Here is a 13206-nt window from a genome sequence, read left to right as displayed (position 1 = left end):
ACTTCTAAATAGGACCCACAAATTCAGGCAAGTACAGCAACCTCTTTTCAGCAACCCTGCTTCTTTTCTCAAAAGTTTGACCAACTGTGAGAATACATGTGAAGTCCAGATTGCCTTGCTCTAAGGCGTCGCTGTGCAGAGAAAGATGTGGACAAATCCGCACGTAATAATGTGGATATCATTTTACCATCATTGGCAGGAACAGCTGGTGGGGGGGGGGGATGTCTATCTGATGTTTTTTTTTTCATTTATGCAAAAAGTCATTCCCACTCACCCTCCTTTGATGTAATCTAGGAAGGTGAACTCCGACTCAACAGAGAACGAGAGCAGGGTCACCTGTGAGTCAAAAAGAAGGAGGAAGAATTGATTAGATCCATTGGCATTGATGTTTTCCTCCTAATATGTCCCACACCTCCGCATATTGACTCAAATCATCCCATCGAATCAGGATGAAAGGAAACTGCCTTTCAAATAATTGAATTATTTTCAATGCCAAAGGATAAGTTTGAAGAGTAGATGGGATGCATTTGTATGCATTACTCACTCCGGCAGACGTGTTTGGGTAAGTCGTGTGAAAAGTGATGTCTCAATTGGTCGTTGGTGTCGCTCTTCTTTCTGATGTCTTTCAAGTTCCTCAGAGTTTTCCCTCATTTTGTGCCTCTTACATGTTTTTTTCCCCCCACAGCCAGTCACATATAATTCACCATGATTTTTTTTCCCCACGTAACTTTCTTTTCAATCTGCCTTACCGTCATATTTTCCAAGTAATAACACATCTGAGCAAATCAACCCTTTAATCTTGTACATATATATTTTTCCCAGACAGAAGAAAATATGCTTCTTTTAAGACTTAATCAAATCAAACAAAAGAAAACTAACCCTGAAAAGAGGAGAGAGAGAAAAAGTTTCCGTTTCTGAAGCCATACTCACTGTTCCTGAGTTAACATATTTCTTTTTCTTCATTTTCTTCTTTGTGTTAATCACCTAAGAAGATAAAAAAAAAGATTAAAAAGCATTAGATACAGGGGTTTTTCTTTTACAACTCCTTAAAACTTGATTGGCAATACTATAAATATGTATAGATTTTAGATAAAATGATAGAAGTGTCTCTCTCTATACACACACACATATATGTATTTGTCAGAAATACTTATAGATGATAGAAGTCTGAAAATACGTAGTTGAATGTTGAGTTAAAAACGGATTCTCATGTGGAATAGGTTTAATGCACGCGACTAACATTAAGCTGCATTCTCGCAAGTGAAGAACAAGAGAGAAATGCCAATTCAGACACCAAAGACGTCTCAGCTCATTACCTCAATTCTCAATGGCTGCAAGGCATGAAAGTGACAGCCCCTAATTTAACATGGGGGGATGGCAATTTGTCTGACACACTAAACAATCTGCTGATGCGAAAACTAAAGGGCCTCTCAGTCTCACCGGGAGGTAAAGAAGAATCAAATACAGAGCATAATGGAGCTGACATCTAAAAGACAGGTATTTGTCCTTCGCTGAAGGCCACCAAACCACAGGGGCACGTAGGCATCGACACGTCGTTTATTCTCGGCAAGATTCTGACTTTTAATTCCCGCTCAAAGATTTCAGCTCATTTTGATTGGTAGATTTTAAAACGCAGCTCAAAGAATTGTGGTTATAGAACCGCCATATAATGTGATAAACTGTTAAATGTGTATCAAAAGTCATGGTTTGGACAAACGTGAAATATACTCATGTCATAAAAGGGAATTTTCATGAAAAATCCTCAGGTCTAAATTGCATCCTAAGGTTCCCGTTGAAAAATATCATACTGAGTAGCGAACATTTAAAGCATCAAATAAGTCCCTGCATCGTTTTTCTATTTATTTTGCTTCATGCTGCTGCTAATAATTCTATTTATATGCAAGTAAACATATCACCAATTAAAAAGAGAAAAACAAACAAACAAAGAAAAATAAAGTAGATGAAGTTTTATTGAATGTATTGCAGATCAGGGAAAGTGGAGACTGAATAATAAAATAGCTCAAGAAAACACACTAATGCAATTTTTTCCAGTGTTTCTCTGTTTCTCTTTAAAACATTTATTTTTTTCAGTTTATTTCATAAAAGTAGAGAATGTCCATGGAGAGAAAAGAACTAACGTCTACGGAAAGCAGCTTAACATGGTTGTCAGACGATGGAAGTGTCAAACACATCAGTCACGGGATCCAGATATCTCCCACACTGGGATTCCGTGTTTTAGGATCGAACAGACATGTTGGTGAACAGTGGGAACAGCGAGATGACTCACCTCGTACACATTGAACTGACTTTGCCCTCGAGCTAGCTCTCGGTAGCTGGTCGTGAAATCCCCGATGAAGTCATGGCTTGGGAGAAAAAAGTGAGAAGAAAATAAAACGAAGGAAAACAGGAAAGGGAAAAACAAACTTTAACTCCAGAAGTGCAGGTTTTATTATGATCAGAGGACGGAGGGGGTTTTGTATTGTTTGCATGTCAAAGCGTGTTGTTTCATTGAATTGTTTGTGAATATGAAAAATAAGTATTTACAATCACCTGCCATCCCGGTCCCAGTCATACACCTCCACCTTGATTGTTCTGTGCAAAGAAAACACTCAACTCAGAAAACATTTGCACGTGATTGTTTTCAAAATAGCATGTTTTTCAACTCTGTTAGACATTATATATATATATATATATATATACTAGAACCACATATATTACATGAAGGCCTGAGAGGTGTGTTTTAGAACATTTGAGACTAAACATCCTCATGAAGGTCAAAGACCGTAACAGAGACCTAAAACATACAACTAACAAAGCAAAACTACATCTGGAGGAGCTTTAGAGACACAGCTCAGGTGCAGGAAACTACTTAAAGGACAACCACTGGTGGTGCACTGCAAAAAACTGGTCTTTATGAAACAGTGACAAGAAGAAAGTTTTTTTTCTTGATAGAAAGCCATGAAGAATCATGTAAGGGAGAATGTGAGAAATGTGTAAGAAGGGTCCACCCCCACTACGAAACATGTTGTTGGTCGGAGGGTTGTTCTCTGCAGCAGGGACAGGAAACCAGCAGATGATGGACCCTAAACATACAGCCAGAGCTACAGAACACAGGTTCACATCGAAGGACATGTAACGCGTAATTGTCTTTAATAGACTCTCTCCATCCACTCTGACAGGGCTGGAATTACTGTGCAAGGAGATCAGGCAGAAATTTCAGTCTCTAGATGTGGATCTATAACTCAAGCAAATGTCTATTCTACAAAGTACAGACTCAAGTAGGTATAAAATAGATGCGAGCGTCACACACACAAAATTAAACCTTTAATCTACTTACCACTCATGTTTGACTGTCACATAAAATCTCACTAAACAACGCAGAAGTGACTTGACAAAAGTTGAAGGCATTTAAAAGGAGTATGGAAACTTTCCCAAAGTGCTGTAAAATGCTTCTAATCTTCTAATCAACAATGACATGAAATGTTCTGCTGCAACTGCAGAATATGGCTGAACAGCAGGGTGCATCATGTGGGGGGCGAACTTGTATAAAGCTGTTGCTCCAATAGAAACAAAGACTCTGCAGCACATGTTTGCTTCCACCACTCAAAACTCACATCAACATTTTACGCAAATGCTGCAGAAAGTGCTTTTGCAGACATAAAAGGGACAAAACTTTACTTGGCACTTTCATTCCATAGTCGTATTGATCCCGCTTCTGCTTCCCTTCTCTCTTCTTCCGCCTCAACTAAGCAACAACCCCTTCCAGATCCAAAAGAAACCAGAATCAAGAGATACATCATAGAAGCTTTCCTGCAACTAAGGGACTGAGAGACGCCCGTTAGAAGCTCAGCTTCCTCCTTACCATCTGGCACATGCTGCTTCACACTGAAGGTTTGTTCTTTTGAGGATGTGAGCTGAAGAAAATCCGCTTGCCATCCCAATACATACATGGCCCTTCTCCACCAATGTGGAAAAGGAGAAGACACAGAAAGTGACAGCAGGAATGAAGCAAAAATAAGAGTCTGGAGCATATTTCCTTTCACGAGCCTAAGCACAGGAACAAATCAAAAGCAGGCGCTGATGTTTAATCGCACGCCGATCAAGGATCTACAGTAGATACTGCTATCATCACTCAAGTCATTTATAAAATGTTCCTTTTTTAAGATCTGTGTATCTTATCTTACAGGTGTGTAGAAGTGCCCTTGAGCTTAGATCCTTGAGTTCCCCTTGTGGATATTCTTCTCTGAACATTTGATGCATCTTTCATTACTCACGATAGAAGTTCAACAAAAGGCACCAGTTGAAGGTTTGTCTTCATCTGTGGCTTCTTTTTCCTTTTTTTTTCTTTTTTTTACCAAAAGAGATTATTTGAGTAACCCAAGAGGGCATAATGTAAGAGATTTCTTCAGAGTTTGCAGTGAATAAGTGTACCGCCCACACTAAAGGCAAGTAATTCTCCAGGTGCTGTTGACAATGGAGCTATAAAAAGATCCAGAACTTACTCCTTTCACTTGATAGTTACTGACCAAAAATAGTCAGCACTCTGAAACACTCACAACTTCCTTTGTTTCTCTTCACACTCCCACATGTATCTCCATTAACTCTGCAACAGAGTCTGTGACATATTGGATTTCTTTATTTCTTCTGCCCTTGTTGTGTGCGATCTATTACTCCCCTCTCATTAGTTCCTATCTCCTTCTTGTTCAGAGTCAGTCGTATCCTTTCCTCTCTTCTCTTGATAATACAACAGCAATGCATTTAGTGTAAACAACTAAATGAAAGATGTTTCCTTAAAACTGACAGCTGTCTACTATTGCACATCTCTCAAAGCACTAAATATATATATATCTTTTTTTATCATTTTTCGAATGAAGTCTAAAGTATTTATAAACAAAAATGTAAGCCAACATAATAGAAAACAATTTGTGCATCAAATGTAGTTCCTTGCAAGAGTGTTTTTCTTAACTTTTTAAGATTTGAGGATGTTATGCATGTTGTCGGTATTTTATATATTTCATTGACACAATGCAAAAGATCCCAACCATGCTGTCAACTTCTCAGTAACTTTCTTTCTGACCTGTCTGATGTGTTCCTTAGTGTTCGTTTGTCTCCATTTCCCAAAGGTCTAACAACCTCTAAGGCTTTCACGGAACAGCTGTATTTATGCTGAGATCAGCTTGCACTTTAGGAAGACTCTGTTTGCTAATTAGGTGATTTTAAAAGATAAAATGCCCCGAAGTATCAGGCCAACAATCTTCCTCAATGACTTAGTGGTATCAGTGAACAGATGGCAGATTGCAAATGTTTAATACTCTTGTGACGTGTAAAGATTTTTTTTATTTGAAGCAAATTTGTATTCACTTCATAATACTGCAATGATTTGTGTTGCTCTATCACACAAAATCCTAAGGAAATACTTTGAAGATAATCAGAGCAGCGATGTATCCACTTTGAAAAATGTAGGGCACTTTTTGTTAGCTTGTTCAAGACTTAGATCTTATTCTTTAGTACCAAAAATAAGAGGCAAATCCAAACCAAAGTATATCAATCTGTGCAATTCACTGCTGGGTGATGCAATACAAATGTGCGCAGCCTTGAATTAATTTGGTTCATATCTTTATTTTCTATTGAAAATTTTTCAGTCAAGATTTGGTTGTTTTTTTATGTGCACAGGTATGATGAAATAAAGGTGAGGACTGGATAAGTCATAGTATGACTTATTTGATGAAGAGGTCAGATTTTGATTCCAGATTTTACAAGGACGAGACGTCATGTTTTGTTTGGTAGATTAAATTGCTGTTATGAAAACAGTCTGCGTTGAACACATTTTTCATCTCTGCAGAGGAAACAAACAGAAAGCTTTCCATTACTTGGAACGGTGAACAGTAATTATGCAGCCTAAAAAGCTGTGTTTGGCAAATACCTATGCCATGCATATTATAAACAGTTATCTAATCCATGTACATGGATAGATACACATCAAAGTAAGGAATTTGTGAAAATATTGGTGCTACATTTTAGGACATCAGCCAGTAAATTGACCTTGAAACAAATGAGACCCTGATCACACCGTGTGCTGCGCTGCCACATTGCTTAAGGACATTAAATGATGTTTTGGAGTGGTCCTCATGAAGCCACATTATAAAGGGTGGCCTACAAACCCACTTCAGCTACAACAGATCTGGTGGGAAGAATGGGACAAACCTTCAGAAAACAATATGAAAACCGTCTCTCTTTAATTATTCTGGCCTGTGGCACTTAGGAATAATTACTGTTGTCTTATCAGATCTAAAGCAGGAAAAACAACAAAACTTTGTGTCTTTTAATACAGCTATATATATATATATATATATATATATATATATATATATATATATACACACGCACGCACACACACACACATTGGGTATTATCTATGTGCTTATGTTATCAGCATGAACAAAAATATAACCAAGCACCACCAGGAAATTTTGTCACACTCACATAAATCTAAAACCTCTATTAGCCGATGTGCTGATGATGTTTCAAGATGCTCATTGTCAAATTTCTTTCCACAGTGCATGGGTAAGTGAGCATCTTAAGAATTTTATTTTAAGTGTGTTTGTTTGGGACAGAAACATTTCAGGAAGAGCCTTTTATGCCCATGTATATCTGGATCTGACAAAATAAATACAGTTTGGATTAGAGTACAATTGACCACCTGATTCATCCATTTTTACCAAAGCTTCATGTTTCCTCAATCTGGCAACCCTACATATCCATAAAGTGAGTCTGTTTATGGTTTATCTCAGCTTCCTTTTCCACACACCAGGTTCTCAACAGTTTCTGTAATTAGAGTTTGACTGCGTAGAAACAAGATAAGACAGACACCTTTGAGAGAGACGGAGATGAGACAGGAAAAGTTAGAAAAACGGATTGAATATTCCTTGTGAAATATGTGCCCCATAAAGGCAATCTGTCTGTCACTCTATCCTTTCATCTATCCTCAAAGTTCCTTCAAGATTTATCTTGTTTTCTTCACACCACTGTCTTTTTAAATTAGAAATATGCAGATAAGCTTTGAGAAAAGTGAATTCTTATCATCATTGACTAAACAAGTTTGCATTAATTATGTGCCTGCTGGGAAAGAAGCAACCCTTCATTTCTATTATTATTATTATTTTTTGTAAATTCTTTTTTTGCTGTTTTCAGCGACACATTAAAGCAAAACAACATTTAATATTTCTCCTCTGAACATTTAGCATATGCCACTATTAAAGTATTTAACTAAGTGGGTTAAAAATGTTTTTATATCCATTAAACTTTTCCCTATTTTCTCACTTTACATAAAAAATGTCAGGGCATTTTACAAGATTTTGGTAATGGTTCAATAGAAAGTAGTTTCTGATTGTGAAGAAGAAGAAAAATATTCAGTCTGTGGTGTCACAGAAACCAGTGAATCTAAAAAAAAATATATATTTTCCACCTCTGACTAAATACTGTAGCAGAACATGCAGCATTTACAGCTGCATGTTTTATCGTTAGTCCACATCAACATATAAAAATGTCTGCTCAAACGTCAAAACAGCTGCAAAACAACCCATGCTCAGTCAGACTGGATGGAGCGCGTCTCTGACCATAAACTACTATGTTCTGTCTCTGACTCTAAACTTGATTTAGAACGTGCTTTGATTGGAAAAACATGAGCTCCTATGTCCCTGTTAATGATTAGCATACCCACAGCGTGATGCCATGACCACAACGGTTTACAGTAAGGATGGCGTTTAAGGAGATGCCCAGGGTTATTTTTCCAGTTGGATTTGACTAGACAGGCCTCTGAAGTGTTTATATGTTCTTTAACAATCAGGATTCTTTGGGTTGCACTTTTAATTAGGGATATCAGAGTAAATGGGGGCGAACACAAATATATGTCACCCTCTTCAGATGTTCTTGATTAGACAGGCAAGACATAAAACATAAAGCAACAGCTAATTATTTAAAATATAATGTCTGTCATTTATTTTAAAGAAAGTAGTTTATGATGTTAGAAACAGCTAAATAGTTGTATGCACTTTGCCTCAATCTTTCCTACTAGGCATGGAGGCAGAGAATAAGTAAAACCATTAGCTTCTAAATTCATTCTAAAGATGACAGTAGATATTTATGGCTTGTTCTAATGTACCGAGTTGTGAGAAAACTACCAACGCACACAGTTGCAACAAAAACTCATAGGCTTGGATTCTTTCCCTTTAGTTAAACTGCATTTTCACTTAAAATAATAAAATTTAAAAAAAACAATGTCATATAAACTAACAGATCTGAAAGAGATGAATACAGAGCAGCTACTTTGAGGTGAAAATGGTTTCAGAAAAATTGTTTAACAGGTACAGATACCTAGCAGTTAAAGTATTTTTATATTTGAACAGAGTGTGCTAATCACTCCACTTAGTACACTCACTGTCAGTAAGAAAAACGTTAATAAGAGCTTTAATGACAGTTGACGGACTGACCCAGCAGGAATCAGTGACAGCAGACACCATTCATGGTTAAAATGTATTAATAATCCGGTAGAAGTAAAGTGGAAAGTGAAGAGTCAAATAAAAAAAAAAAAAAACAGCACAACATATAGAGCAGGGCGGGGGGAACTGTGTTGCACCTGTCATAGTCTCCGTTGCAGAGTGCTCTCACTGGGATGGTAAAAGGCTGCCACACTGGATTTAATGTGTTCTTCACCACCTCTGTTTTGTGGCAGATAGTAAACCTAGAGGCAGAAGAGAATGAACATAAAAAAGGGATATCTTCAAAAAGAGTGTCGGGAAGAAATTTGATTCTTTGTTGCCTACAGAACCTGGAGGGAATGAAGGAGAGATACACTAAATATGCAAAGAAGGGGGAGGAGTGTGTGGCTGGGAAAAAAAAAACAGGAGATACAGGGGAGAGATCAATCAGTCATATCTTGCAGTGACAGGAGAGATGCTTTAAATAGAGTTTTGTTTTCTTCTGGTCCCAACGTCTCAGACCACAGAGACCAATTTAAGATTCTGCCTTGGCTTTTAAATTCTCCCTGTGGAGAAGAAGTGTGACAATGACCTGCAAATGGATTTTCGGATATGTAAAATGTTTTATAGAGAAGATGCCACCCAGACACCCTCTTGAAAAGCAACAACATGTATCGTGCTTTTGTTTTTGCCTTAATCCAAATCCCTGGATTAGGTTGTTTGTGCTTGACTGAGTGCCTCCAGCCTTTTAATGACCAATGACTCCTTTAAACACACAACTCTCTAATTTGCACCGTTGTCTGGGACTTGTAGGAGACACACTTTCAGCAGGACTAAGGGTTCTTTTCTCACCCTGGTAATTTCTATTGAAAATGTTTTAGACGATCTTTAGCCAGATACAGCTAACTTTGCTAGAAATACAAAGCCCTATGATCAACTGGGGAGTACTCTGAGAGAAGTGCTCCTCCTGTGAGGAGATTGGGGAGTGTTATGCCTCTCTTAGTAAATTGCTTCTGCAATTGGCTGCTTTTACCTCATGAATGTAAAATGCAGATGCCGAGGTTTTGTTATCCCCTCTTTCCATACATTTTTACATTAATTGCCTCTTTTTCATGTTTGTAGTCGTGGATTCATTTATAAGTTGCACTATGGAAATTTCACTTGTGATGTGAAAAGGATACATGGGTCTTTTTATACATCCTCCTATGATGTGCATGCCTCAATAACCACTGCAGATTTCCTCTCAGATTGTGGAAGAAAGGAACACAGTTTATCCCATTAAATGTCTTACACTTCACTTATTTTTATAATTTTTTTATTACAAAACTTATTTGGAAATTTTTTATTATTATTATTATTATTTTTATTTTTTTTTAAAGCTTGTTGTAAAGATATGATTTTTTGTTGGAACAAAGTCCATAAACTCTTCATATTCTGAGATAGATTAGCTAAAAGTAATGCACAACTGTGAGTGGAAGGAAAATAATTAATATTTTCAAATCCCTTACAAACAGAAATCTGGAGAGTGAATACATTTTATAAATAAAAGTAAAGCTGCAAGTATTTTGGGATGTGTTTCTACCACCTATGAATGTTTAACGACTGAAAGTATTGCCAATTCTTATTTGCAAAATAGTTTGCCAATTAAATTCAGGCCTAGACTTTGATTGGGTGATTCAAACGCACCAAATATTGCATCATATCCTTTCACTTTATTTGCATCTTTCGCAATATCTAATCTAATGGTTGAAATGACACGCTGCAAAAGGCAGAGTGATGCCAAATATTCTGACAAAGCAGAAAATACCAAAACCAGATGAACTTACGTGCCATCCTCATTGCTTCTGTAGAAAACCATGAAAGGATCAGACTTGCCAAAAAAGTCCTTTTTGTCCAGCTTGTTGGCACAGAACTGCATGGTGGCACTGTCCTGCAGAAAAGCATAGACACTAGTGAAGGGAAACTCTTTAAGGTGTTACTTACTTATGACCTATTTTTCTCTTAGATTCAGAATATCATGAGACTAAAGTGTATTAATTATTATCTTCTCAACAATCACGTTACCTAAAAATCTAAACAAAACCCACGATGTATTTTTAATGGAATGAAGGATTTTAGAAAATCTTCAGAATTTTCACTCTCATAATTTAAAATGCAGAAGCATTTTAAATTTTAAATAAAAAAAACATTTAGGAAAATGTTTTTTACGACCTCAGATTGTAAAAAACGGTCTGAGGTCCTTGCAGGTTTCTGTGCAAGGATTTGACATGTGACCCCTGGATTTCCTTTTTGAAGAAAGAGAAACTTCTTCATAAAAGACGTGTCGATAATGAAGGTAATGTGTCCTGTGCCACTGAGCAGGAGGAGACTTTGGATTCCCACCTGGTAGTCAAAGCTGTCTCACCAGGTGAGTGTTTGTATCTTCACAGATGATATTTTGTTTTGGCTGAAGTTCTGACAAATCTAATTGAAACACAGGCTTGTCATTGTTTATTTGTAGTTGATTACCTCTGTGCGTAGAGCATCGATAGACATTTTAAAATGGTTTGACTGTCCAGGACATCTTCTCAAACATGACAGACTTTGAAAGGCAAACAAAAACCTTCAAATATAGCAGCACAATTTCTTACCCAAAGTAATTTTTTTTTTTGTGGGAAGTTTGTCGGAGTTAGCTTGCACACTGTAAATGTCACTTGCTTTTAAGCCTTTGCTTGGTAGACTGCAGGCTCTTAGCCAGAAGACCACTCTACCATTATCTACAAACACGATAAAAGGATTCAGCAGTTATATGTGTGTTTGTGTGTGTGCATGTGGCCTTTTGTTTGATACATTGTAAGGACTATTTTCCAAAGACATACTACGCTTTATGGACTGGCTGTTCCTTATGGAAAGACATACAATGTGTATGTGTGTGTTCATGTTTACCTAAACATTAAGAAAACATTTTAAATTTTAAATCAGGCAACTGCGTCCACCAACCAATGGTCTTGCCAACACTAGTCTGACTCCATCATGAGTAATAGTCATCATGCTAACTCTTTCTGATACCTGTCATATTCACTGTGAACACATCAAGTGCTTCTAGAGGATCTTGGAGAGAAAAACACAAAGCAGAGAGGATTTTTCTTTTCTGCACCAAGTTCTCTTCTTGCATGTTAGCTTTTAGGTATAGTACTTTGCATTAAATGTTTGCAGTTTCATTTCAGGAATAATTTATGTTGTTAAGTACTTGTTTATAAGAACTTCCGGAAAAAAAAGTAATTGTGCCAGTTAGCATTATTTTAAAATCGATCAGGTTTTTGAAAAATGCTAACAGGACAAACTGATGCATTTTCATATGGTAAAAAAATATTCAAGTCACATTAAAATCTTTAAACTGAACAACTAATTTCACTTTGCACTATTGTAGTTGATAGCAATTCTTCATAAACACCACATCTTAAAAAGTAAAATACCTTGAAATTATCTAAAAAATATGATATGTCAAATCAAATATCAAGCCTAGAGGAGGGACTTGAGGCTAATTAGAGCATAATCTGCCAGTTTAAAATTTTACCTGTCCTGAATGGCGATCTGCTGATCTGAAACTTTAAACCAGATTTTATTTCAATTAGCAAACCCACCCAAACCGATGACTACTGGGCCACAGAAGCAATGACAGACCCCATAGTAGAAATTATTCCTAGGTAAAGAGGACATGAAGTTGCAATGTTTTCTTGGTATTGGTAATATGTTTAAAGATGAAGTCAAGGGAAGAAAATAAGGTAAAAAAAGCTTCTAGAAAGGTGCTTTCTACAGAGCTATTTCAGCTATTCTTTCAGGCTCTACCAACAGGGTGACATTAACAGATAACAGGAAGCTGGATGCATTCCAGTGCTCTGTATTATCGTCTTCAAAAGTACAATTATTTGTTATGAAACAAGCTGGATTAGAAAAATGTAGGGAGTCATTTGAAAATCACATAGCAAATCCATCTACAGAGAATATGCAGCAATGCTAAATCTGTGTGCTAATTGTTAATGTAAGATGAAAAAAGGCTGCTTAAAATCTTTTAATTATTTATAGTTAATATAAAGGAATGAATGAATGAATAACAAATCAGAGCTTTTCCGCACAGATAGGTGTAAGACAAATGTTATTTTTGAAAACGATCTTCGAAAAAAAAAAAATTCATTGATATATGATATGCTACTACATTTTGTGGTGTGTAAAAAAAAAAAGGTTACTGAGGTACAATCTATCTTGTAAAAGAGGTTTGTTGCAGCTCACTGGATTTTTCTTTTACATTTGTCTCTACCCCATAGCCTAGAGAATATTACTGAGTTTATCGAGTCATGTAGAGAAAGAGAGCTCTGTAATTTAGTTTCACTAAAACAAGCTTTTATTAAGAAAGTTAGCATTTATAAAACGATTAGAATTTTTAAAAAATGTTCTTTATGGTTCTGAAAGATAAACTAGAATAGGTTAAAACTGGAACCAGCATGTCAGAGCTTTAGAAAACTAGCAATCGGTAATCTAACACAAAACACTTACAAACTAATGTTTATTCTCTTGAGGTACATATTCTCTTGCAAACAAATGAACCTGATGTGAGTTTTTATCTGCACGTCTTTTTTTTAGTAAATACTGCATTTCGAAGGCACTCCAAATATACGCCACTTGGTTGCTGCTGAATCTCATCGCACTTGATTGTCTCCATCCCTCCCCGTTTGTTTGGCTCACCCTGTGT

At 36.6% G+C, this 13206-nt stretch overlaps 1 protein-coding gene across 4 annotated transcripts in view; it reads right to left on the bottom strand.

Moving 5' to 3' along the window:
• The window catches only part of cpne5b (copine Vb), a 131619-nt gene that overhangs the window by 17452 nt on the left and 100961 nt on the right, over positions 1 to 13206 (bottom strand). For all 4 annotated transcript variants that reach the window (XM_008409300.2, XM_017304842.1, XM_008409302.2 and 1 more), the window contains 6 exons: positions 10304 to 10407; positions 8636 to 8740; positions 2551 to 2592; positions 2288 to 2363; positions 931 to 984; positions 275 to 336 (listed from right to left, as the gene is read on the bottom strand). In XM_008409300.2, the coding sequence (XP_008407522.1) occupies positions 275 to 336; positions 931 to 984; positions 2288 to 2363; positions 2551 to 2592; positions 8636 to 8740; positions 10304 to 10407 (443 nt within the window). The remainder of the gene's footprint in view (positions 1 to 274; positions 337 to 930; positions 985 to 2287; positions 2364 to 2550; positions 2593 to 8635; positions 8741 to 10303; positions 10408 to 13206) is intronic.

Source organism: Poecilia reticulata, linkage group LG5, assembly GCF_000633615.1.
Source record: "Poecilia reticulata strain Guanapo linkage group LG5, Guppy_female_1.0+MT, whole genome shotgun sequence".
NCBI classification, from domain to species: Eukaryota; Metazoa; Chordata; class Actinopteri; order Cyprinodontiformes; family Poeciliidae; genus Poecilia; species Poecilia reticulata.
The sequence above is the reverse complement of the archived record's forward strand: the minus strand, read 5'-3'. Positions and strand labels throughout refer to the sequence as shown.